At 46.3% G+C, this 27,694-nt stretch overlaps 1 protein-coding gene and 1 long non-coding RNA gene across 7 annotated transcripts; one reads left to right on the top strand and one right to left on the bottom strand.

The window, feature by feature from the left end:
- Window positions 1–13,436: 13,436 nt before the first annotated feature.
- LOC140419014 (uncharacterized) lies at window positions 13,437–27,688 on the bottom strand. Of its 6 annotated transcripts, XM_072502730.1 has the most exons (3): window positions 27,350–27,688; window positions 26,290–27,220; window positions 18,995–23,717 (listed from the first exon to the last, which is right to left on the bottom strand). In XM_072502730.1, the coding sequence occupies exon 3, from the start codon at window positions 23,406–23,408 to the stop codon at window positions 22,575–22,577; it is 834 nt and encodes a 277-aa protein (XP_072358831.1). In that variant the 5' UTR covers window positions 23,409–23,717; window positions 26,290–27,220; window positions 27,350–27,688; the 3' UTR covers window positions 18,995–22,574. The 6 variants fall into 6 exon arrangements, 5 of the variants coding, with proteins under 5 accessions (XP_072358831.1, XP_072358830.1, XP_072358829.1 ...); XR_011945481.1 differs by lacking the exons at window positions 18,995–23,717; window positions 26,290–27,220; window positions 27,350–27,688 and adding exons at window positions 13,437–14,008; window positions 24,300–24,917; XM_072502729.1 differs by lacking the exon at window positions 27,350–27,688 and having other exon boundaries at window positions 26,275–27,196.
- On the top strand, window positions 15,054–20,713 carry LOC140419015 (uncharacterized). The gene is made up of 2 exons (XR_011945482.1): window positions 15,054–15,801; window positions 16,946–20,713. It is a non-coding gene; the product is annotated as an uncharacterized lncRNA (long non-coding RNA).
- Window positions 27,689–27,694: the final 6 nt, after the last annotated feature.

Raw genomic sequence — 27,694 nt, 5'->3', positions numbered from 1 at the left:
AGAACCGCTGCCTGGGATCTTTCCTCTTCATTCAGACTCCCAGCTGAAGCTGTTTCTGCAGTAAAATAGTTAACAAAACAAACAAAGAACAAAGAAATGTACAGCACAGGAACAGGCCCTTCGGCCCTCCAAGCCCGTGCCGACCATGCTGCCCGACTAAACTACAATCTTCTACACTTCCTGGGTCCGTATCCCTCTATTCCCATCCTATTCATGTATTTGTCAAGATGCCCCTTAAATGTCACTATCGCCCCTGCTTCCACCACCTCCTCCGGTAGCGAGTTCCAGGCACACACTACCCTCTGCGTAAAAAACTTGCCTCATACATCTACTCTAAACCTTGCCCCTCTCACCTTAAACCTATGCCCCCTAGTAATTGACCCCTCTACACTGGGGAAAAGCCTCTGACTATCCACTCTGTCTATGCCCCTCATAATTTTGTAGACCTCTATCAGGTCTCCCCTCAACCTCCTTCGTTCCAGTGAGAACAAACCGAGTTTATTCAACCGCTCCTCATAGCTAATGCCCTCCATACCAGGCAACATTCTGGTAAATCTCTTCTGCACCCTCTCTAAAGCCTCCACATCCTTCTGGTAGTGTGGCGACCAGAATTGAACACTCTACTCCAAGTGTGGCCTAACTAAGATTCTATACAGCTGCAACATGACTTGCCAATTCTTATACTCAATGCCCCGGCCAATGAAGGCAAGCATGCCATATGCCTTCTTGACTACCTTCTCCACCTGTGTTGCCCCTTTCACTGACCTGTGGACATGTACTCCTAGATCTCTTTGACTTTCAATAATCTTGAGGGTTCTACCATTCACTGTATATTCCCTGCCTGCATTAGACCTTCCAAAATGCATTACCTCACATTTGTCCGGATTAAACTCCATCTGCCATCTCTCCGCCCAAGTCTCCAAACAATCTAAATCCTGCTGTATCCTCTGACAGTCCTCATCGCTATCCGCAATTCCACCAACCTTTGTGTCATCTGCAAACTTACTAATCAGACCAGTTACATTTTCCTCCAAATCATTTATATATACTACAAAGAGCAAAGGTCCCAGCACTGATCCCTGTGGAACACCACTGGTCACAGCCCTCCAATTAGAAAAGCATCCTTCCATTGCTACTCTCTGCCTTCTATGACCTAGCCAGTTCTGTATCCACCTTGCCAGCTCACCCCTGATCCCGTGTGACTTCACCTTTTGTACTAGTCTACCATGAGGGACCTTGTCAAAGGCCTTACTGAAGTCCATATAGACAACATCCACTGCCCTACCTGCATCAATCATCTTAGTGACCTCCTCGAAAAACTCTGTCAAGTTAGTGAGACACGACCTTCCCTTCACAAAACCATGCTGTCTCTCGCTAATACGTCCATTTGCTTCCAAATGGGAGTAGACCCTGTCTCAAAGAATTCTCTCCAGTAATTTCCCTACCACTGAAGTAAGGCTCACCGGCCTGTAGTTCCCGGGATTATCCTTGCTACCCTTCTTAAACAGAGGAACAACATGGGCTATTCTCCAGTCCTCCGAGACATTCCCTGAAGACAGTGAGGATCCAAAGATTTCTGTCAAGGCCTCAGCAATTTCCTCTCCAGCCTCCTTCAGTATTCTGGGGTAGATCCCATCAGGCCCTGGGGACTTATCTACCTTAATATTTTTTAAGACCCCCAACACATTGTCTTTTTGGATCTCAATGTTACCCAGGCTATCTACACACCCTTCTCCAGACTCAACATCTACCAATTTCTTCTCTTTGGTGAATACTGATGCAAAGTATTCATTTAGTACCTCGCCCATTTCTTCTGGCTCCACACATAGATTCCCTTGCCTATCCTTCAGTGGGCCAACCCTTTCCCTGGCCACCCTCTTGCTTTTTATGTACGTGTAAAAAGCCTTGTGATTTTCCTTAACCCTATTTGCCAATGACTTTTCGTGACCCCTTCTAGCCCTCCTGACTCCTTGCTTAAGTTCCTTCCTACTTTCCTTATATTCCACGCAGGCTTCGTCTGTTCCCAGCCTTTTAGCCCTGACAAATGCCTCCTTTTTCTTTTTGACGAGGCCTACAATATCTCTCGTTATCCAAGGTTCCCGAAAATTGCCGTATTTATCCTTATTCCTCACAGGAACATGCCGGTCCTGAATTCCTTTCAACTGCCACTTGAAAGCCTCCCACATGTCAGCTGTTGATTTGCCCTCAAACATCCGCCCCCAATCTATGTTCTTCAGTTCCCGCCTAATATTGTTAAAATTAGCCTTCCTCCAATTTAGCACATTCATCCTAGGACCACTCTTATCCTTGTCCACCAGTACTTTAAAACTTACTGAATTGTGGTCACTGTTACCGAAATGCTCCCCTACTGAAACTTCTACCACCTGGCCGGGCTCATTCCCCAATACCAGGTCCAGTACCGCCCCTTCCCTAGTTGGACTGTCTACATATTGTTTTAAGAAGCCCTCCTGGATGCTCCTTACAAACTCCGCCCCGTCTAAGCCCCTGGCACTAAGTGAGTCCCAGTCAATATTGGGGAAGTTGAAGTCTCCCTTCACCACAACCCTGTTGTTTTTACTCTTTTCCAAAATCTGTCTACCTATCTACTCTATCTCCCGCTGGCTGTTGGGAGGCCTGTAGTAAACCCCCAACATTGTGACTGCACCCTTCTTATTCCTGATCTCTACCCATATAGCCTCACTGCCCTCTGAGGTGTCCTCCCGCAGTACAGCTGTGATATTCTCCCGAACCAGTAGCAGAACTCTGCCTCCCCTTTTACATCCCCCTCTATCCCGCCTGAAACATCTAAATCCTGGAACGTTTAGCTGCCAATCCTGCCCTTCCCTCAACCAGGTCTCTGTAATGGCAACAACATCATAGTTCCAAGTACTAATCCAAGCTCTAAGTTCATCTGCCTTACCCGTAATACTTCTTGCATTAAAACATATGCACTTCAGGCCACCAGACCCGCTGTGTTCATCAACTTCTCCCTGTCTGCTCTGCCTCAGAGCCCCACTGTCCCTATTCCCTAGTTCTCCCTCAATGCTCTCACCTTCTGACCTATTGCTCCCATGCCCACCCCCCTGCCATACTAGTTTAAACCCTCCCGTGTGACACTAGCAAACCTCGCGGCCAGGATATTTATGCCTCTCCGGTTTAGATGCAACCCGTCCTTATATAGGTCACACCTGCCCCGGAAGAGCTCCCAGTGGTCCAGATAACGGAAACCCTCCCTCCTACACCAGCTGTTTAGCCACGTGTTTACTTGCTCTATCTTCCTGTTTCTAGCCTCACTGGCACGTGGCACAGGGAGTAATCCCGAGATTACAACCCTCGAGGTCCTGTCTTTTAACTTTCTGCCTAGCTCCCTGAACTCCTGCTGCAGGACCTCATGCCCCTTCCTGCCTATGTCGTTAGTACCAATATGTACAACGACCTCTGCCTGTTTGCCCTCCCCCTTCAGGATGCCCTCTACCCGTTCGGAGACATCCTGGACCCTGGCACCAGGGAGGCAACATACCATCCTGGAGTCTCTTTCACGTCCACAGAAGCGCCTATCTGTGCCCCTGACTATAGAGTCCCCTATTACTATTACTCTTCTGCGCTTTGACCCTCCCTTCTGAACATCAGAGCCAGCCGTGGTGCCACTGCTCTGGCTGCTGCTGTTTTCCCCTGATAAGCTATCCCCCCCGACAGTATCCAAAGGGGTATACCTGTTCGAGAGGGGGACAACCACAGGGGATTCCTGCACTGACTGCCTGCCCTTTCTGGTGGTCACCCATTTCTCTGCCTGCACCTTGGGTGTGACCACATTTACATAACTGCGACCGATGACGCTTTCCGCCACCTGCATGCTCCTAAGTGCATCCAGTTGCTGCTCCAACCGAACCATGCGGTCTGTGAGGAGCTCCAGTTGGGTGCACTTTCTGCAGATGAAGCCATCCGGGATGCTGGAAGCCTCCCGGACCTGCCACATCTCATAGTCAGAGCACTGCACCCCTCTAACTGACATTGCGTCAATTAATTAAAATTTAAAAAATTTAAAAAAAAAAAAAATATATATATTTTTTTAAATTTCAAAGTTACTGTTAACTATCTGTTTCCTAGCACTAGATTTCTAATAGAAATGCGAAAGCTAAATATAGTACTCTCTGATTCTGGCTTAGATATCCCTCTAAATTATAATTAAGTAATTATGTTTAATTAGTTACCAATGCTTAATTTTTTTAATTTAGTGTAGATTCCCAACCAGCCACTCAGGCCACAGCTTTTCTGTGATGTCACTTCAGTTTCCCCCCGACACACACAATTTGAAAAAGGTATAAAAGTAAAAATGAGTAAAAATCACTTACTTACCTTCTTACCCTCTGAGTGTCTTAGATGTTCTCAGGTTCTCTCCCTGACAGAGACTGCTCCTCCACCTCCGAACGGCTCCCGAAACTAGGCCGCAATCTTTTAAAATCTCCGCTCCGACTCGCAGCTCCTGCGCTTTTTAAATCTCCCGCGCTGTTTTCAGAGTCCCGGCTCACTCACCTCCCGCGCTGTTTTCAGAGTCCCGGCTCACTCACCTCCCGCGCTGTTTTCAGAGTCCCGGCTCACTCAGCTCCCGCGCTGTTTTCAGAGTCCCGGCTCACTCAGCTCCCGCGCTGTTTTCAGAGTCCCGGCTCACTCACCTCCCGCGCTGTTTTCAGAGTCCCGGCTCACTCACCTCCCGCGCTGTTTTCAGAGTCCCGGCTCACTCACCTCCCGCGCTGTTTTCAGAGTCCCGGCTCACTCAGCTCCCGCGCTGTTTTCAGAGTCCCGGCTCACTCAGCTCCCGCGCTGTTTTCAGAGTCCCGGCTCACTCACCTCCCGCGCTGTTTTCAGAGTCCCGGCTCACTCAGCTCCCGCGCTGTTTTCAGAGTCCCGGCTCACTCAGCTCCCGCGCTGTTTTCAGAGTCCCGGCTCACTCAGCTCCCGCGCTGTTTTCTTTGAACTTTGAATATCAATCCCAATTTAATCTTTGGTTCAAAATCTATAACTTTTTAAACAATGTGCAGTGTTACAGGGAGAAGGCAGGAGAACAGCACTGGGTGAAAGGCTCATTCAGAAAGACATAGCAGACACGAGGGACCGAATGGCCTCCTTCTGCACTGCAACAGTCTGTGATTCTGTTGAGCTCATGTAGAACCTTTCACATCTTCAGAATATCCAATATGGTTCACAGCCAATGATGGATTCTGGAAGGAATAATGAGGAGAGGCAGTATAAACTAAACAGTAGAATTTTAAACAGAGCAGGAACAGAGTGGCCTGAAGTTTATGGACACAAATGTTAGAAGGTGGCAGGACAAGTTGATGAGGTGTCAAAAATGCACAAACGATCCTTGTTATCATTGAAATGGGCAGGAGTACAGGGAAGCTATGGGAAACGTTTATTGAACGTTTGGGCCTTAGCTGGATCTCGTGACCAGCTGTGGGCAGCACAATTTAGAAAGGAGGCCAATGTCTTAGAGAGGGAGCAGGGGAGATTCACCAGAATGGTACCAAGGTTGAGGGATTTCAGTTTTGTAGAGAGACTGGAGAAGTTGAGATTTCCTTTCTTACACAGAGAAGGTTCGAGGAAAATTTATTGCTGGTGATCAAAATGATGAGAGGTTTCTGCAGGCAGATCGGAAGAAAACGTTTCCACTGTTAGGAGAGTCAGTAAACTCTGGAATTCCTTCGCTAACTATCCCCACCTCATTTTCCTCCTTTGGATACTCCTTAATTCCTACTTCTTTGACCAGCCTTTGGTCACATCTGCTCTATTGTATCCTTTCATTGCTCAGTGTTAAATGATGATTGATAGCGTCTCCCATGAAATGTTTTGGGATGTCAGACAAAATATCCAGGCTTGGGCTAACTAGTGCCAAGTAACACACAAGTGTCAGGCAATGACCATCTCCAATAAGAGACAATCTAACCATCGCCCCTTGACATGCAATGGCATTACCATCACTGAATCCCCCACTGTCAACATCGTGGGGTTGGGTGACCATTGATCTGAAACTAAACTGGAATAGCCATATAAATAGTGTGGCTACAAGAGCAGGTCAGAAGCTAGGGATTCTGCATGGAATAACTCACTTCCTCACTCCCCAAAGCCTGTCCACCATCTACAAGGTACAAGTCAGGAGTGTGATGGAATGCTCACCACTTACCTGGATGAGTGCAGCTCCAACCACACTCAAGAAGCTCAACACCATCCAGGATAAGGCAGCACACTTGATTGGCATGCCTTCCACAAACATTCACTCCCTCCACCACTGACGCACGGTAGTAGCAGTGGGTGTACCATCTACAAGATGCACTGCGGGAAATCACCAAGACTCCTTGGGCAGCACCTTCCAAACCAATGACATGACTATCTAGAAGAACATAATCAGCAGATACCCTGACATCAAGAACACACCAGACACTCACCGCACACACTGACTGACACACCCACACAAACAGACACACACACTCAGGCATGCAGCCACTACCATCTAGAGGGACAGGAGCAGCAGATATATTTTTTAAAATTCAATTTTTACAAGATGTGGTCGTCACTGGCTCGTCCAGGATTTATTACCCATTCTTAGTTTCCCTTCAGACGGTGATGGTGAGTTGCCTTCTTGAACCGCTGCTGTCCTTGAGGTGTAGGTACACCCGCTGTGCTGTCAGGGAGGTAGTTCCAGGATGTTGCCCCAGAGACAGTGAAGGAGCGGTGATATATTTCAATATCAGGCCACTGAATGACTTGGTGAACCTCCAGGTGATGGGGTTCCCGGTGTCCGTTGCTCATGTCCTTCCAGATGGTAGTGGTTGTGGGTTTGGAAGATGCTGTCTCAGGAACCTTGGTGAGTTACTGCAGTGCATCTTGTAGATGGTACACACAGCTGATTGATCAGGAGCTGGTTTAGCACACTGGGCTAAATTGCTGGCTTTTAAAGCAGACCAAGGCAGGCCATATTTGGTACATATGACAATAAATCAATCAGTCAAATGAACATGAAATGAAATGAAATGAAAATCGCTTATTGTCACAAGTAGGCTTCAATGAAGTTACTGTGAAAAGCCCCTAGTCGCCACATTCCGGCACCTGTTCGGGGAGGCTGGTAGGGAATTGAACCATGCTGCTGGCCTGCCTTGGCCTGCTTTTAAAGCCAGCAATTTAGCCCAGTGTGACTGTGACAGATTTATTGTCATATGTACCGAAGTACAGTGAAAAGTATTTTTCTGTGGCCAAGGGAACATCCACAGTACGTACACAGTAGACAAAAAGGATAATTGACAAAGAAAATAATTGATTTTATTGTCAGTCTTCAGACAGGAGCTGGAGAACTGAACCCAGACAGAGGAGAGGGAGGGAGAAAACTGGGAGTGGAGGAAAGAAATGGTGCAGATGGTGAGATGGGTTTGGATTTCAGCCCAGGGAGGAGGGAGAGTGTGTAGAACGGGGATTGACAGCTTTGGGGGAACGAGAGAGGAAAAAATGTTCCAGAGAAACTAGAATTGTCTGTTCAGAATTTATATGCTGCACTGACAGTGATGACGTTTGTAAATTCCTTTTACAGGATATTGGAAAGGAGGATTTACAGATGTGAGACTGAAACCAAACATCATCTGACAGTCACTCAATTCATCAGGACCTGAAAATCCTGAGACTTTGAATGTTGAAGGAGAAACGATTGTCTCTTCTGTCTGTGAGAAACAATTTTAAACATCAGTGTGACTGGAAAGATATCAAGACAAACACACCCGAGCGAGAGTGTTCCAGTGAACTGACCGAGGAAAGAGCTTTAACCAGTTACACAGCCTGAAGAAACATCACGACCTTCACAGTGAGGAGAAACCATACACGTGTCCTGTACGTGGCGAAGACTTCAAGCGATCATCCACCTTGGAGAGACACAAGGATACAGGCGCCATGGAGAAACCATGGAAATGTGAGGACTGTGGGAAGGGATTCAGTTACCCTTCCCTGCTGGAAAACCATCGGCAGTCGCACTGGGGAGAGGCCATTCACCTGCTCTGTGTGTGGGGAGAGATCAATTCAGTCATCTGGCCTTGGTCTCACTAGCGGATTCACACTGAGGAAAAGCTATTCATCTGCCCCTCCTGTGGAAAGAGGTTCAGGCATTCTTCAGCACTCACTATACATCAACGCACTCACACTGGGGAGAGGCCGTTCGTCTGCTCCGACTGTGGGAAGAGATTCACTCAGTCATTCCACCTGCTGTCACACCAGCGTGTTCATAGAGGTGAGCGGCCGTTCACCTGCTCTGTGTGTGGGAAGGGATTCACTGGATCATCCCACTTGCTGTCACACCAGCGAGTTCACATGAAGGAGAAACCATTCAGCTCCACTTCCTGTGGAAAGAGTTTCAGACAGGCATCCTCCCTCATTGCACAGCAGCGGCTCCATACTGGGGAAAGACCGTTTACTTGCTTTGTGTGTGGGAAGGGATTCAATTAGTCGTCACTGCTCACCAGCGTATTCACACTGGGGATAAACCGTTTACCTGCTTAGTGTGTGGGAAGGGATTCAATTAGTCGTCACTGCTCACCAGCGTATTCACACTGGGGATAAACCGTTTACCTGCTTAGTGTGTGGGAAGGGATTCACAAAGTCTTTCAACTTGCTGACACACCAACGCACTCACATTAAGAGACAATTCAAATGCTGTGTGTGTGTGGGAAGGGATTCACTCAGTCACGATGCCTCCAGCAAGTTCATAAATGACTGTAGGGGTTGGATTCTGCTGTTGTTTAGTATTGACAGTCTGACAATATTTTGTTCCTGCTGATGTTAACCCCTATAACTGCTGGAACTCAATATGCTGAAAATGGCATTTATTGTGGGGGCTACAGTGTCTATTTTTAAAAGCACCATCTGTGATCTTTCCCCTTAATCCAGGAACTCTCAGCAGAAACCTGTTTAGAATAAATTTCTGAACTTTTGCTTCAATTCTAAATCAACTTTTGGTGCATAATCTACAATTGTCTGAAAGATCCAACTGCAGGGCTTAATATATATGTTTTTCAATGGCTCTTCTTGAGATTTTCTCGAGAGATGCTCTCTGATTTTCAGGAGTTAATTTTCGGTTTCCAGGGTCTCCTTTTCCACTCTCACTGACTCCTTTATTAAGTGATGTAGTCACGCAATCACATTACCGTCAACATTTGTGTTGAGTATTTTTTGAGTTTACTTATTTTCGTACAGAAGATAGCACAAATACCAAAGACTGTGTACATATTAAATGTTTTAAATTGAAAGCAATAGGATGTTTTGGTTAATTTATTTAAAAAGGAAACACCCTTAACTTACTCCATTTCCAAAATGAGAATTCAAACTATCTGACACAATGAAACTCAACAGATGCCGAGTGTTTATTGGATCAGACGGTGAAGCAGGAAAAAACTCACCAATTCTGATCTTTATTATGTGGATTTACATTCAAAACCCATCGATAACCTCACTGCACCCACTGAGATCAGCTCAGACCGGGGGTTTTGTTTGTTGTCTGTGAGCGTTCAATTGCAAATAACAGCAGTGAAGAATGAAACCTGGATCACAACTTCTAATTTGACAGATGTGATTAGTGAGTAAGTTCACAGCAGAGATTACGCCAATTCCTGAGCTGTGCATCCCACCTCCTGAGATGTATAAAAATAATGAAATATTGCTCAGCAGAAGGGAAAGCTCTAAGTGTCTGCATCTCCTTCCGAAGCTCACACTGCTATGAAACCCTCTAGTTGTGTCCCAGGGAGACACGGTTCCTCCACACAGCACTGACTCAGGCAGCACGTCAGCCAGCTTCTTTCCTCAAAATGGACGACAAAGCTGTTCCTCCAATCACAGATTCTGTCGCTGCAGAAGCAACAACATTGGGAGAGACAGAATCTGTGATTGGAAGAGCTGTTCTTCACAGATTCTGTCGCTCCCATATACAGGGGCAGGTATTCTTCCAGTGGATTCTCCCATGATAGAACTTTCGTGGTCCTTTTGAGGATGAATTCATGATTCACACCTGGTTCTGAAATACTATCACTCTAGGTGTAAGGCTTCGTGGGATAAAACATGGATCTACATCTTGTCACCTAACACAAATTCATATCGTCACCTGAGTCCCAGATTTAAATGTGATTGTCCAATACAGAAAATATATATAAATTCACACCGTTAAATCTGATTCACAAGGTACAGGAGATACTTTGTGTTGTTCACAATGACGGCATTATCAACCTTCTCCCTAACCTGGCCTAATTCTTCTGCTGACCAGGGAGACTCCTTGTTCTAATGGGGACATTCACGTCTGTCCAGTTATCCCTTTAAGCCCTTGAATTGTTTGTGAATCGTGTCACATGTAGACCTGACTGGGTAAGGATGGCTGATTTCCTTCCCAAAAGGGCATTAAGAGAACCAGATGCGTTTTTATGACATTTGATCCATGCGCTCAATATTTTTATTGAATTAAATTCAGCCGTGGTAGGATTCAAACTCAGGTACCATTATAATAAAAACAGCTGATTTGTGGCATTAACTCAGCGGGTCTGGCAGTATCTGTGGAGAGAGAAAAATAATAAACATTTTGAGTCTCCTTCGGTAATTTCTGATTTTATTAGATTTCCAGCATCTGCGGTATCTTGCTTTTATTATTATTTTTTTCAAAAAATATACTTTATTCATAAAATCGATCATAAACATTACAGAACATTGAATTGTCTTGACTGTACATTTCCATCAGAGTTACACATTCCCTTGACTTTCTTCCATTCAATTTTGATAACCTTCCACAGATATCGCTCTTTACGTTACAATTCCTTCTTAAACATTTACATTGTCATGTTTCTTTTACGCATTGGAGTGTTAATCACAAAATCATTACCCTGGCTGTCTGGATTGCTTGTCCACTGCCTCCCTGGGAAGGCTGCTCCTTAAGAATCTGCTGCCCTTGTCCTTCCAGGTGATGGTGACCAGGGTTTGGAAGCTCCTATCTGGTGAGTTCCCACACTTCAGTAACAAATGATGAAATGTTTGCTCCACACCCACAGGGTTTCATCTGTTTAAAGCCACAAACAAAGGCCCAGTTTTCTCCTGGATTTTGAGACAAATTAGCTTTCAAAATGATGCAGAGTCTCAGCCAATGAGGGAGGTCTGGGCTCAGCCCCTCCCCTCATTCACTCTGATTGGTTGGAGGACCAGTCGCTCCCGCTCAGTCCTCCACCCCGCCCATCTTCCTATTGGTCGAGAGGTGCCGTCAATCACTCCCCGGTCATTGTGGTCTGGCGCATGGGCAATGCTGTTGCTGGATTTTAGTAAGAAGTCTTACAACACCAGGTTAAAGTCCAACAGGTTTGTTTCAAACACTAGCTTCCAGAGCACTGCCCCTTCCTCAGGTGAATGAAGAGGTATGTTCCAGAAACATATATATAGACAAATTCAAAGATGCAAGACAATGCTTGGAATGCGAGCATTTGCAGTTAATTAAGTGTTTATAGATCCAGAGAAATGAGTAACCCCAGGTTAAATAGATGTGAATTGTCTCAAGCCAGGACAGTTGGTAGGAGTTCGCAAGCCCAGTCCAGATGGTGGGGGGTGAATGTAATGCGACATGAATCCCAGGTCGCGGTTGAGGCCGCACTCGTGTGCGGAACTTGGCTATAAGTTTCTGCTCGGCGATTCTGCGTTGTCGCGCGTCCTGAAGGCCGCTTTCGAGAACGCTTACCCGGAGATCAGAGGCTGAATGCCTTTGACTGCTGAAGTGTTCCCCGACTGGAAGGGAACATTCCTGCCTGGTGATTGTCACGCAATGTCCGTTCATTCGTTGTCGCAGCGTCTGCATGGTCTCGCCAATGTACCACGCTTCGGGACATCCTTTCCTGCAGCGTATGAGGTAGACAACGTTGGCCGAGTCGCACGAGTATGTACCGCGTACCTGGTGGGTGGTGTTCTCACGTGTAATGGTGGTATACATGTCGATGATCTGGCAATTGCGTCTTGCAGAGATTGCCATGGCAGGGTTGTGTGGTGTCGTGGTTGCTGTTCTGAAGGCTGGGTAGTTTGCTGCAATGGTTTGTTTGAGGTTACGCGGTTGTTTGAAGGCAAGTAGTGGGGGTGTGGGAATGACCTAGGCAAGATATTCATCTTCATCGATGACGTGTTGAAGGCTACGAAGAAGATGTCGTAGTTTCTCGGTCCAGGAAAGTACTGGACGACGAAGGGTACTCTGTCGGTTGTGTCCCATGTTTGTCTTCTGAGGAGGTTGGTGCGTTTTTTTGCTGTGGCGCATTGGAACTGTCGATCGATGAGTCGAGCGCCATAACCCATTCATACGAGGGCACCTTTCAGCGTCTGTAGATGTCTGTTGCGCTCCTCCTCGTCTGAGCAGATCCTGTGTATACGGAGGGCCTGTCCATAGGGGATGGCTTCCTTAATGTGTTTAGGGTGGAAGCTGGAGAAGTGGAGCATCGTGAGGTTATCCGTGGGCTTGCGGTAAAGCGAACTGCTGAGGTGACCCTCCTTGATGGAGATGAGTGTGTCCAAGAATGCAACTGATTTTGGAGAGTAGTCCATAGTGAGTCTGATGGTGGGATGGAACTTAATGATGTCATCGTGTATTTGTTTCAGTGAATCTTCGCCGTGGGTCCAAAGGAAAAAAATGTCATCGATGTATCTGGTGTATAACGCCGATTGAAGGTCCTGTGCGGTGAGGAGGTCTTGTTCAAACTTGTGCATGAAGATGTTGGCAAATTGAGGTGCGAATTTGGTCCCCACGGCTGTTCCATGCGTCTGGATGAAGAACTTGTTGTCGAAGGTGAAGACGTCGTGATCCAGAATGAAGCGGATGAGTTGCAGAATTGCGTCTGGAGATTGGCAGTTGTCGGTGTTGAGTACTGAGGCTGTTGCAGCAATGCTGCCGTCATGTGATTTTAAAGCTCTTCTCACATTCAGAACATTTGAAAGGTTTCTTATCCGAGTGAACAAGTTGGTGTGATCGGAGGCTGGTTAAATAAATGAATCCCTTTCCACATAAAGAGCAGGTGAATGACCTCTCCCCTGTGTGAACTCGCTGGTGTTTCTGGAGGCCAGATAACTGAGTAAATCCCTTCCCACACACTGTACATCTGAACGGCCTCTCCTCGTTGTGAACCCGCTGGTGTATCAGCAGATCATTTGTGGTTTTATAACTCTTCTCACATTCAGTACATTTGAAAGGTCTGTTATCACTGTGAACCAGTCTGTGAGTAGCGAGGTGGGATGATCGTGTGAATCCTTTCCCACACACAGAGCAGGTGAATGGTCTCTCCCCAGTGTGAGTGCGTTCGTGTTCAATGAGAATCTGTGATCGTTTGAATAGTTCCCACAGTGAGAGCAACTGAACTGTCTCTCAGTGCCAACAACCTGGTGCTTGACCAGGTCCTCGAAGAATTTAGAGTTATCACAGTCTGACTGGTTAAACAGCCACTCATCAATATGAACTTGCTGGTGGGTCAGCAGGTGGAATGACTGAATGAATTCCTTCCCACACATGGAGCAGGTGAACGGCCTCTCTCCAGTGTGACTGCGTCAACGCATTTCCAGCAGGGATGGGTAATTGAATCCCTTCCCACAGTCCCCACATTTCCACGGTTTCTCCATGGCGTCAGTGTTGTTGTGTCCATCCAGGTTGGATGATCAGTGGAAACCTCGTCCACAAACAGAACACGTGTTTCTCCCTACAGTGAATGGGGTGATGTTTGTTTCAGGCTGTGTAACTGGTTAAAACTCTTTCCACAGTCAGTTCACTGGAACACTCTCACTCAGGTGTGTGTGGGTCTCGGGGCTTTTCCTGTCACACTGATGTTTGAAATCTTTTCCCACAGACAGAACAGACAAATATTTCTCCTTCCACATTCAAAGACCGATGATATTCAGGTCCTCATGAATTAAGTGACTCTGTCAGATCTCGATATGATGTTTGGTTTGAGTTTCCCATCTGCAAATCAACGACCTCTTGTACCTTGTAAAAGACATTGACAGTGTCAGTATTCCCATTTGTACAGGATAGAAATTTAGAACCAACAATTCCAGTTTCTATGAATTTTGTTTCTCTCTTGTTTCCCCAAACTTGTGGTCCAATCAAACTTCCTTCTCAACTACACCAGAATGTTGTTTCCAGTGTCTATGGGACATTCTGCACCCTGAGGTGGCCACCAGTGTGGAAGGTCTCAAGTGTTCCGCTAGACACCGCATGCCCCCTCTCCAGGACAACCCAGGGACCGACAAGACCACAGAAGAGGGGCCGACAGCCAGAGTTACCCCCTGCCGATCTACAGGCTGCTGCTTTAATCAGGCCCAAGAGCAGGTCCAGGAGCAGATCCTCTGACTTATTCAGTCCCCTCCACACTGGGCAGGCAGTGATTAGTAGTGTGAGGTTGAAGTGCAAAACCAAATGGAGAAGCAGCTCCTTCAGGTAACCATACAGGGGCTATATAGCTGGTTTAGCTCAGTCGGCTAGATAGCTGGTTTGTGATGCAGAATAAGGCCAACAGTGCGGGTTCAATTCCTGTACCAGCTTACCCAAACAGGTGCCGGAATGTGGCGATTAGGGGCTTTTCACAGTAACTTCATAATTGTGACAATAAAAGGTTATTATTAGGGGCTGTAACCTTTCACTGAAAATAAATATAAGGCCCAAAGTGGGAAGCACGGTGCCGAGAACCCAGATTCGAACCCAGCCCCTGGTCACTATCTGTGTGAAGTTTGTACATATTCCCCGTGTCTGCGTGAGTCTCAAAAGAAAGGGAAGCTGAAACGAAAGAGAAAATGCTGGAAAATCTCAGCAAGTCTGGCAGCATCTGTAGGGAGAGAAAAGAGCTAATGTTTGGAGTCCGATGACTCTTTGTCAAAGCTGAAAGGGGAGCTGAATTGGGGCTATATTGCCCCTTAATTGGAATAAAAGAACTGGGTGCTCTAAATTTATTTTTTAAAATAAAATTATATGACCCAAATACCCCTCTAGGCCGCGAACATCAAGCGCAACCCGTTAAGTGGGAAATATGTTTAAAAACGTGCTATCAACAATTCGGCCCCGGACACTAGGACCCGGTGAGAACAGAAACCTGTAGCTCCGCCTACTCTGCGTCTTAAGGCTACAGCGCATGCACTCCGCCCTGAAACAAGATGGCGACCATTAGCCAGAAGCTGGGTCTGGGGAAAAAAGACCCGGAGCTGGAAACGCGGGATCTGCAGAGTCTCATTCAGGGTTTGAGGCCCTCACCGGGTGTTTAGAAACCCTCCCTATCCAGATCCGGCCCCATTGTTCCCTCAGAGTTTCCACATCCTTCCCACTGCAGACGACAAAAGAGCGACCCTCCCCCTCGCCATTACTTACACTGCGCATGCGCAGCCTATTCCTCTGGCGTGAAGAGGGGACATTCACTGCCGCGGGGAATGCTGGGTAAACACCCGGCATCGAAAATACTAAAACCAAAGAAAATGCTGGAAAATCTCAGCAGGTCTGGCAGCATCTGTAGGGAGAGAAAAGAGCTGACGTTTCGAGTCCAGGTGACCTTTTGTCAAAGCTGGAAATACTAATCAAAAATACTAATTAGTTAGTCGTGATCTTTTTTGCTGTGATGTGGATATTGGGAGAAAATGGGAAATTTATAAAATTAGGAACCAAGTAATAAACCCATGTGCACAGACCCTTCATTATCCATCAGAAAGATGGAGTGATGATGTGGAGATGCCGGCGTGGGACTGGAGTGAGCACAGTAAGAAGTCTCACAACACCTGGTTAAAGTCCAACAGGTTTGTTTCAAACGCTAGCTTTCGGAGCACTGCTCCTTCCTCAGGTGACTATACAGGGGCTATATAACTGGTTTTGCTCAGTGGGCTAGATAGCTGGTTTGTGATGCAAAATAAGGCCAACAGCGTGGGTTCAATTCCTGTAAGATGGAGTGATAATTGGTGGAGAATTTCAAATGCCCCAAAGTTTTCCAAAACAGCAGCAATGACAGAGTCCAATGCAAACGCAGAAGGTGGGGTGACTGAGTGAAGCATTTTGGTGATACAATGGTAAGCACTATTGCCTCACAGTGCCAGAGACTCAAATTCAATTCCGGCATTGGGTGACTGTGTGGAATTTGCACTTTATCCCCATGTCTGCGTGCCTTGCCTCTGGGTGCTCTGGTTTGCTCCCACAGTCCAAAGATGTGCAGGTTAGGTGGACTGGCAATGCTAAATTGTCCCTTTGTCCAGGGATGTCAATTTATCTGGGGTTACGGGGATAGGGCAGGGAAGTGGGCCTAGGTAGTGTGCTCTTGCAGAGGGCAGGTGCAGACTTGATGGGTCGAGTAGCCTCCTTCTGCACTATAGGAATTCTTGGTTCTATTGCACCAAGTTACTGTCAGGATTGTATTTGCGTGGATATTCCAGGTCAGTTTTAAAAATGCATTCATGGGAGGTGGGTGCGGCTGGTTCAGCCAGCATTTATTGCCAATCCCTGGTTGCCCTTGAGATGTTGCTGGTGAGTTGCCTTCTTGAACTGCTGCAGTCAATGTTGTGTAGGAACACTCACGGTGTTGTTAGGGAGGGAATTCGGGATTTTCCTGGAGGAATGGCAATATATCTCCTTGTCAGGGTGGTGAGTGGTTTGGAGGGAAATTTCCAGGTGGTGTTTTTTCCCCCAAGTGTCTGCTGCCCTTATCCTTTTCGGTGGCAGTGGGCTTGGATTTTATTTTATTGCAGGTTTTATATAGATTTTCAAAATAAAATCTTTGGAAGTATGTTAGTGAACATTTGAAACAATTCCAGCAACTTTGTTATCCACTTCACCTTAGTTCCAACCCCACAATTTACCAGATATGTTCAGCTCAATTTCACAACTTACCTTTGTGTTTTTGTGGCTTGTCTCTCATGTTTCCCTCTTTCTGTTTTCAATTCATTTTTGAAGGTATTAGAAGATGAGAAATTACAGACAATCGTAAATCAAAGATCAGGTCAAGATCTGACTCAGTCACTCGATTCTCCAGGATCTGAATATCATCAGCTTTTGAACATGGAAGGAAAAAGCACCGTTCACCATGGGGTAAAACTGCATATGTGTTCTGTGTGTGGACAAGGTTTCAACCGTTCATTTGGCCTGACGAGATACAAGCACAGTCACACCGGGGAAAGACCGTATAAATGTGAAGACTGTGGGAGAGGATTCCATTATCCAGTTGACCTGGAAAGTCACCGGCGCACTCACACTGGAGAGAGATGTTTCACCTGCTGAGTGTGTGGGAAGGGATTCACTCAGTGGGCTGGCCTGTTGATACACCAGCGTATTCATAACAGGGAGAGGCAGTTCACCTGCTCCGTGTGGGGGAAGGGATTTACTCAATCAGCTGGCCTGTTGATACCAGTGCATTCACAGCAGGGCGATATAGTTCACCTGCTCCGAATGTGGAAAGGGATTTACTCAGTCATCGGCCCTGCTGATACATTGGCACATTCACACAGGGGAGAGGCCGTTCACCTGCTCTGTGTGTGGGAAGGGAAGCACTGATTTCTCTGCCCTGCAGTCACACCAGCGAGTTCACACCAACAAGAGAGAGTTTAAATGCTCTGATTGTGGAAAGAGTTTTATAAGTCCACGCACACTGAGGGAGCACCACTACATTCACACCGATTCCACACCGTTCAGCTGCTCTCACTGCCAGAAGGGGTACAGGACATCTTTCCACCTTGTGGCACATGAGAACATTCACACTGGGGACAGGCCGTTCACCTGCTCTGAATGTGGGAAGGGATTTAATCGGTCATCCAACCTGCAGAAACACCAACATGTTCACGGTGAAGAGAGACCGTTTAAATGCCCCGATTGCGGGAAGTGCTATAAAAGTTCTGAGGAACTGCAGCACCATCAGCGTGTTCACTCTGACGAGAGACCGTTCAGGTGCTCTCACTACGGGACTGGGTTCAGGAGAACAGGCGACCTCACTGTACACCAGCGAATTCACACTGGGGAGAGGCCGTTCACCTGCCATGTGTGTGGGAAGGGATTCAGTTGTTTATCCCATCTCACTGCACACCAGCATGTTAACATGACTGAGAAACCGTTTAAATGTCCTGACTGTGAGAAGAGCTTTAAAAGCAGAAAACTTCTGCTTATTCAGCAGCGTAATCACTCTGGAGACAGACCATTCACCTGCACAGTGTGGGAAAGGATTTACCCGGTCATCCACTCTGTTGAGGCCAGCAGGTTCACAGCGAAGAGAAGCCAGTCACTTGTTCCATGTGCCGGAAGGGATTTACCCGGTCATACAACCTGCTGAGACACCAGCGAGTTCACCAGTGATTACAGGGGTGTGATTCTGCTGTTATTGCTGCTGTTAATCACATCCAGGACTGTTTATTCTGATAGTTGGAGTTTATTTCTGATGTAAAGCAGCCCTATTGGACTTGGTGTGTGCCCCACAGCATTTCTCATTCATGTGTGAATAGAACATCATCTCCGCAAACCTTGTTTTAAATTTGCATTGAACTGAACATGAACAATAAACAGATCTCAGTCCAATCCTGCAGCTGCATATTGACAGGGGAAAGTCTGTTCTGAAACTTGAGGATAAGGCCGTGTAAGCTCTGAATGTTTGTAATCATTAGGTTTAAGCTATGTGATAGACACCTAACTTATCAGACATTGAAGGAATTACTCTGAAAGTAAACTCACCGATTTCTCACCTCAGACTCTGGTCCTGCTGTAATGAACACTCAGCATCCATTAGTGCTGATTTACAGTGAATCACTGAATATCCTGTGGGATCTTTGTTTTGTGAAATATCTCTGCCCATTAGTGCTGAACTGCTGGATAAATCTGATTATATTTCAACATGATTTGGATTTAGTTCAAAGTGCAGGTTAGCTGGGATTGGCTGTGCTAAATTGCCCCTTAGTGTCCAAAGATGTGCAGGTTGGGTGGGGTTACAGGGATAGGGCAGGGGAGTGGGCCCAGGTAGGGTGCTGTTTCGGAGCATCGGTACAGACTCAATGGGCTGAATGGCCTCCTTCTGCAATGTAGGGATTCTATGACAAGAAAGGGTCTGTGAGCCCAGATAAATGGGTAATTTGTAACCAATAAACAATGTTTATGTCCTGACTTGTAGTCTGGCGTCTTTGTGATTTGTGAAGATTTAATTCACTCACTCAGCAGCTTGAGGGGAACCAGACTGAGTTTTTAAAAAATGAATTTAGAGTACCCAATTTTCCAATTAAGGGGCAATTTCGCCTGTTCAATCCACCTGCCCTGCACATCTTTGGGTTGTGGGGGTGAAACCCACGCAAACACGGGGAGAATATGCAAACTCCACACGGACAGTGACCCAGAGCCCGGATCGAACCTGGGACCTCAACACCGTGAGGCAGAAGTGCTAACCACTGTGCCGCCCTCAGATTGAGGTTTAACGAATATAATGAGCAGGAAGAGGCCTTTCGGTCGTTCGAGCCTGTCCTGCTATTCTTTTATTTGTCCAGGGGATGTGTGTATCACTGGCTAGCATTTATTGCCCATTCCTGATTGCCCTTGAATTGATTTGCCAGTTCAGAAGTCATTTCTGTGGGTCTGGAGTCACGTAGACCAGACCAGGTAAGGGTGACATATTTACTTCCCTCAAGGGCATCAGATAGGTTTTTACAACATTTGATAATGGTTTTCATGGTCATCATAAGATTTTAATTTGAGATTTTTATTGAATTCAAATCTGACCATCTGCCATGGTGGGATTCGAACCCAGATCCCAGGAGCAGTCCCCTGGGTCTCTGGATTTCTGACCCTGTGACAATACCACTACATCACCGTCTCCTCGATCATCACTGATTGGCTACTCCAATTCCGCCTCCCTGTACTCTCCCCATACCTCTCAATTCCCTTTATACGCAAAAATCTATCAATATGTCTTAACTACACTCACTGACTGAGCATCTATTGCTCTCTGGGAGAGAGAATTCCAGAAATTCACAACCTTGGTGAAGAAATTGCTCATCACAATTTGAAATGGGCAACCCTTTATTCTGAGAGTCAGTGTTCCAGATTCCCCAGTCAGGAAAAAAAACCATCTTTACAGCGTCTAACCTCTCTGGATCTTTATCAATCATATGTTCTAATTAGATCACCTCTCATTTTTCTAACAACCACAAAATTTGGACCTAGTCTGATTTTATTAGTACCCAGTCACCAAGTCCCTAATAATAAGGATAGATTCTAGCATTTCGCCTACGCTTGATGTTAGGCTAACTGGATGGTAGTTTCCCATTTTATCTCCTTCTCATTTCTGGAATAGTGAGGCTATGTTTTCTACTTTCCAATCCTTGGGGATTGTTCTAGAAGTAAGGAATTCTGGAAGATCCAATATTTATGCAGCTGCCTCTTAAATCCCAAGGATATAGGGTGTCTGGACCAGAGGATATAGTCACTATTTAGTCCCATTAATTTCTCCACTCTATAATTCTATAAGTTCATCATTCTGACTGGATAAGGGAGTCTGTAACCTGCATCTGCAAAGCTGTATGCAGCTCAGTCAGGATTCATGCAGCTTCCATTCTTGATCAATCAAACACATTTTCAATGGGAATTAAATGGTCTTTCTCATTTTTTAAACTTTTATTCACATTATAATTGTCAGAAAGCATGATTCAATTAACAACTTTGCTGTAAAATTCTATAAAATAATGTTGAAACGTGTGTCTGACTGGATTTTCATTATTACTGGCATCTGATTAACATAGTTGTGGCTCTTCAGATATTGTACTGTTGACCAATTTTTAAAAATATGACTCGTTCTTGTATTAAGGTTGCCATCCGCCCCCTGCACCAAACCCTCAGTTCCCCCTTGTAATTGGAACTTTTCTGTTTCCTACGATGAAGACAGATAAAAAGTATTTGTTTTGTGTCTTATTTCTTTATTCCGATTATAATTTCCCCGTCTCTCATGGAGGCATGTTTACTTTCACTCTTCCTATCTATGCACCTACAGAAATATTTACAATCAGCTTTGTAACTGACTCAAATTCTCCATTCACATTTAATTCAGGCTGTTGTTTCCCAAGTCAATGATCCCGACCACTGTGATCCCACTCCTTATTTAAACTGTTTTTTAATTACTTTATCAGAATTACAAAGCCATATCTCAGAGTGTGGCCAGGAGCAAATCCCTAATCCAGCTCTTTGCCTGCTCCAAAAAACAATTCAAATTGAATCCAATTCATGGTCCCCACCAGAGAGACATACCAGATGCAGGCATTTCACCTGACCTCACGCTCACCTTCGCCAAAAGGCAGAGAAGCGATGTGATTCCACTCCTAACACCACTTGAAAGATACAGAGTGAGGAATCATAACTTACCCGAAAAGAGGATTGAGCTCAGGAGTGATTTTAAAACAAATTATTGAGAAGCAACAAACATGAGTTAAATGGACAGAAAAAGTAAACATTTCTTTAGGTGATGATGGTTTCTGGCTCCTGGAGGACAAACAGAAGGGTGGTGCTGAGTGATGTTGGTGTCCATGGCTGGTGGCTGCCATCCTCTCTGAACAGTTCACTGGTGTTGGTGTCCATGGCTGGTGGCTGCAGTGTCCTCTGAACGGTTCACTGGTGTTGGTGTCCATGGCTGGTGGCTGCCGTCTCCTCTGAACGGTTCACTGGTGTTGGTGTCCATGGCTGGTGGCTGCCGCCGCCTCTGAACGGATCACTGGTGTGAGCCAGATTTTGATGTTTGGGTGAAGCCAATCACTTTGAAATCTCCTTGTTCTTGAGAGCGTGTGTTAATCTTCACACACACAATTGGGTTACGAATGGCTCATAATGTCCAATTATATCAGGGTTCAAAATGTCTTCTTTCAGGGGCTATACTCAAGACATTGTCCTTGGCAGAGATAACAGGTCTGTCCTGTGTTTGTCATTCAGCAAGCTGACATAGAAGCTTTCTTCAGAATACAGAGGGAGAACTATTTCTCAAATATTCCATAGATTTCTGATGATTTTACACAAGTCGATTAAACTGTGATTTCTCACAATCTATTACTTGGATTGAACTTGTCTCCATTCCCGGTCTGAGGGGATTTCTGGACAAGATGGGAGATGGGAGGGATAACATTCTGGCCTCTCAATTCCCCACCAATTCCCATTCCCTTTCTTTCTGGGAGACAACGGAGGCTTCACTGTGTGTAATGTACAAATCAGTAAGAATTGGCAGCAAGGGCTGATCAGCACTTTCTAATCGGAAATGTTAATCAGTGGAACAAATCAGACACTGAATTGTAGATTTTGTACCAAAGGTCATTTTGGGATTGAAGAAAAATCCAGAATCTTGTTGTGAACTAATTTCTGATGAGAGTTTCTGGATTATGGAAAGAGATCACAGACAGCAGTTCCAGAATTCTGCAGCCCCAAGAATACAATCAGCTATAGATCCAGAATAATAAACTCCAGCCCAGTTAAACAGTGGATTAACATTAGCAGAAACAAACCCCGACTGTCAGAATGAATGTGATTGGGGCCTGGTTGTCATTAACAGCAGCAATAACAGCAGAATCCAATCCCTGAGTCACTTGTGACGTCGCTGGTGTTTCAGTAGTTGTGATGAATCAATGAATCCCTTCCCACACTCGGAGCAGGTGAACGGCCTCTCCCCAGTGTGAACCCGTTCATGTCTCAGCAGTTGGGATGACTCAGTGAATCCCTTCCCACACTCGGAGCAGGTGAACGGCCTCTCTCCAGTGTGAACCCGTTCATGTCTCAGCAACTGGCATGAATCAATGAATCCCTTCCCACACTCGGGGCAGGTGAACGGCCTCTCCCCACTGTGACCTCGCTGGTGTAATGCTAGATTAGATGACTGAGTGAATCCCCTCCCACACAAAGAGCAGGTGAATGGTCGCTCCCCTCTGTGAATTCGTTGGTGCACGGTGAAGCTGCTAGAATGCCTGAAGCTCTTTCCACAGTCAGGGCAGTTGAATGGTTTCTCACCAGTATGAACTCGCTGGTGTTTCTGCAGGGTGGATGAAAGCCTAAAGCTCATTCCACAGTCAGTGCAGCTGAATGGTTTCTCCCCAGTGTGAACTCGCTGGTGTGACACTAGGTTGGATGAGTTAATGAATCCCTTCCCACACACAGAGCAGGTGAATGGCCTCTCCCCAGTGTGAACCCGCTTGTGTAATGCTAAGTGTAATGACCGAGTGAATCCCTTCCCACACACAGAGCAGGTGAATGGCCTCTCCCCAGTGTGAACCCGCTGGTGTAATGCTAAGTTTGATGACCGAGTGAATCCCTTCCCACACACGGAGCAGGTGAACGGCCTGTCCCCAGTGTGAATGCGTCGATGAGTTACTAGCTGGGAGGGGAAAGTGAATACCTCCCCACATTGCCACAGTTTCTCCATGGTGCCAGTGTCCTTGTGTCTATCCACACAGAACAAGTGTACAGTTTGTTCCCAGAGCAATTGAGTTATATGTTTTCAGGCTGTGTAAGTGGTACAGTCAGTTTTCTGGAACACTCTCATTCGGGTGTTAGTGTTTCTCCGTGTTCTTCCAGTCACATTGATAGTTTAAATCTTTTTCCAAATGAAAACCTTCTTTCCACATTCAGAAACTGATGATATTCAGGTCCTGAAGAATAGAGTTAATTTGTTGGATGTTGATCTGATGTTATGTTTGACATTCCCGATGGCAAATTCTCCTCGCCTAATATCCTGTAAAAGGAGTTTACAAAAGTCATCACTGTCAGTCCAGGATAGAAATTCTGAACAGACAATTCTAGTTTCTCTGGAACATTTTTTCCTCTCTTGTTCCCCCAAAGCTGTAAATCCCCACCCCACACACTCTCCCTCCTTGGGCTGAAATCCAAACCCATCTCACCATCTTCTCCGTTTCTTTCCTCAACTCCAAGTTTTCTTCCTCCCTCTCCTCTGCCTGAGTTCAGTTCTCCAAACACCCTGAAAAGGGAATTTCTGTCAGTCCCAGATAGACATTCAGAAGTTACCCAAATTCTTCTTTGTTTCAGTTTGCTGTGTGAAAATCTTTTCCCCTTCTCACCCTGTACAGGAGTTTCCAGAATCCATCAGTGTCACTCAATGGGGCGGTGGTGGCGTAATGGACTAAATAACCAGAGACCCAGAACAATGCTCTGGGGATCTCAGGTTCAAATCCTGCCACTGCAGATGGCGAAATTTGAATTCAATAAAAATCTGGAATTAAAAGACTAATGATGACCATGAAACCATTGTTGTAAAAAAAAATCTAGTCATTTAAGGAAGGAAATCTGCTACCCTTACCTTGGCTGGCCTACATGTGATTCCAGACCCACAGCAATATGGTTGATCTTTAAATGCCCCCTCAAGGGCAATTAGGGATGGGCAATAAATGCTGGCACAGCCTACAACGTCCACGTCCCATCAACGAACTTCAAAAATGTCCAGGACTCCAATTCACAGATTTCTCTCCCTGAATTCTGAGCCTGAATGGTGGCGCATCAATAGAAAGATGACGACTGCGCATGCGCCTTCCCGCACGGCCCAATATAAAGACAATGGCAGCCGTTATCTGCGATATTCACCAGGAAAAGTCGCTCAGCCGCAAGCACGGGTCTACTAACTGTTTATTCGGGCTTTGAATCTTCCACGGAATGGGTTTGAATTCTCTCAGGTTATTCTGCAGACTTCATTCCTCCCACTCAGCGGCTGCATTATCCAAAACGCTGGCGGTCATCTCCCATCCACTCTGTCCAGTTCCAGCATCAGCACTGCGCATAACGTCACAGTCCGCGCATGCTCTATTCACAGCTCCGCCCTGCGCATGGAAATGTCCCCGCGAGGGGGTGCAGGGGCGGGGCAACAATGGGGCGGGGCCACTGTCTCCGAGGGACGAGTCTCCTGTCTCCGAGGGGCGGGGCTCGTGTCTCCGAGGGGCGGGGCTCGTGACTCCAAGGGGCGGGCGGGGCTGGGACTCCAAGGGGCGGGGCGGGGCTTCTATCTCTGAGTTGGGGGGCTCCTTGTCTCCGAGCGCCGGGCCGGAGCTGCAAGCCGGAGATGTCACCGCGGAAGAGTGATTCCTTTGGCTGATTCAGGAGGGGTGCATTGTGACGTCACAATGCGGAAGTTGTGTTGGAGGAAATCCGTGTCTGTCCCTTTTCCATGTCTCCTCTCGCAACAGCAGCTTAAAGTACAATAGGTTTATGTCAAATCAGAAGCTTTTGAAGGAGCAGCTTGCAGCGCAGGCACGGCGCTCGAAAGCTTGTGACTTAAAAATAAACCTGTTGGACTTTAACCTGGTGTTGTGAGACTTCTGACTTTGCCCATCCCAGTCCAGCTTCATTTCTTTTCTCGTTCTGGGATAAATTTGTGACTTGCAGGAACTGAAGGGAAAGGAAGTGAATCCAGGGAGGGTGCAGACTCTGGAAAGGTTGGACCAGGTCTCTCCCTCTCTCTCTTAAAGACATTGACATTCAAGATTCTCTGAAGGTTAACGTGCAGGTTCAATGGGCAGTTAGGAAGGCAAATGCAATGTTAGCATTCATGTTGAGAGGGCTAGAATACAAAAGCAGGGCTGTACTTCTGAAGCTGTATAAGGCTCTGGTCAGACAACATTTGGAGTTTTGGGCCCCGTATCGAAGGAACGATACGGGGCCCAAACCTTGCCGACCTTGGGAAAGGGTCCAGAAGTTCACAAGAATGATCCCTGGAATGAAGAACTTGTTGTATGAGGAACAATTGAGGACTCTGGTCTGCACTCGTTGGGAGTTCAGAAGGATGAGGGGGGACCTTATTGAAACTTACAGGATACTGTGAGGCCTGGATAGAATGGATGTGGAGAGGATGTTTCCACTCGTAGGAAAAACTAGAACCAGAGGAAGAGGGCAAGCAAGTCGGAAACAAGCTTAAAATAAACTTTCTAACTTTCAGAATCTCAGACTAAAGGGATGATCCTTTAAAACAGAGATGAGGAGGAATTTCTTCAGCCAGAGGGAGGTGAATCTGCGGCATGATCTGTATGAACCCTTAATGGGTTTCCAGCTGGTTTAGCACACTGGGCTAAATCGCTGGCTTTTAAAGCAGACCAAGGCAGGCCAGCAGTATGGTTCAATTCCCGTACCAGCCTCCCCAAACAGGCGCCGGAATGTGGCGACTAGGGGCTTTTCACAGTAACTTCATTGAAGCCTACTTGTGACAATAAGCGATTATTATTATAACTGTCAGAATGAACATGGTTCAGTCCTGGATGTGATTAACAGTAGCAATAACAGAATCCAACCTTTTGTGAACTCACTGGTGTTTCTGCAGGGTGAATGAACGAGTGAATCCCTTCCCACACACAGAGCAGATGAATAATGTCTCCCTGGTGTGAATGCACTGATGTTTCAGTTGGAGGGAATGCTGAGTGAATCCCTTCCCACACACTGAGCAGGTGAATGCCTCTCTCCAGTGTGATTGCACTGGTGAATCAGCAGATCCATTTTGCCTTTAAAGCTCTTCTCACAGGCGGAATATTTAAAAGGTCTCAAATCAGAGTGAACACGTTGGTGTGCAGTCAGATGTGTTAGTCGAGTGAATCGCTTTCCACACTCGGAACAGGTGAACGGCCTCTCCCCAGTGTGAACTCGCTGGTGTATCAGAAGATTAAATTTGTTTTTAAAGCTCTTCTCACAATCGGAACATTTGAAAGGTCTCTTGTCAGAGTGAACAAGTTGGTGTGCAGTCAGATGTGTTAGTCGAGTGAATCCCTTTCCACACTCGGAACAGGTGAATGGTCTCTCCCCGGTGTGACTGCGGTGATGGGTTTCCAGCTCAGAAGGGTAACTGAATCCCTTCCCACAATCCCCACATTTACACGGTTTCTCAATGGTGCCGGCGTCCTTGTGTCTCTCCATTTTGGATGATCAGTTGAAGCTTCTTCCACACACAGAACACGTGTACAGTTTCTCCTCGCTGTGAATGGTGGGCTGTTTTTCAGGCTGTGTAACTGGTTAAAGCTCTTTCCACAGTCAGTTCACTGGAACACTCTCACTCGGGTGTGTGTGTTTCTTTGTGCTTTTCCAGTCACACTGATGGTTAAAATCTTTTACCACAGACAGAACAAACATTTATCCTTCCACATTCAAAAGTTGATGACATTCAGATCCTGATCAATTGAGTGACTATCAGATCTTGATGTAATGATTGATTTGAGTTTCCTGTCTGTCAATCCATTCCTTGTAACCCTGTAAAATCAGTTTACACAGGTCAGAAATTCAGAACAGATAATTCTCGTCCCTGGGGAGTAATTGTTTCTCTCATTTCCCAAAGCTGCAAATCCCAGTCCCACAGTTTCCCCTTTCCCACAAACTCACCACAATGGTTTCAAGGTCATTAATACGGAATGGAGTTTTGAATTTCAGATTATTCACTGAATTTAAATTCGACCATCTACGTTACATCAGTGTGAGTGCAGGATAGAAATTGCCCCCATTCTCTCCTCCTGCTCCAGGATCAGTAAAGTGAGTTAAAGATAATTTCTCCTGAACAAATCCATTGCTACATTTCCTTCCTGAAGCCACATTTGTCCACTGGACCTGGCACCGGGAGAAAGCGGCAGCTGCCGTTGTGTTGGGTGTTGAGGCGGTGCCGCCAGTTTGTTAATGGGGGTGTTGAGGCCTCCACTGGGTGTTTGTGAAGCCTCCCCTCCCACTCACTGC

This window comes from Scyliorhinus torazame, chromosome 5, assembly GCF_047496885.1.
Source record: "Scyliorhinus torazame isolate Kashiwa2021f chromosome 5, sScyTor2.1, whole genome shotgun sequence".
Classification (NCBI taxonomy): Eukaryota; Metazoa; Chordata; class Chondrichthyes; order Carcharhiniformes; family Scyliorhinidae; genus Scyliorhinus; species Scyliorhinus torazame.
The sequence above is the reverse complement of the archived record's forward strand: the minus strand, read 5'-3'. Positions and strand labels throughout refer to the sequence as shown.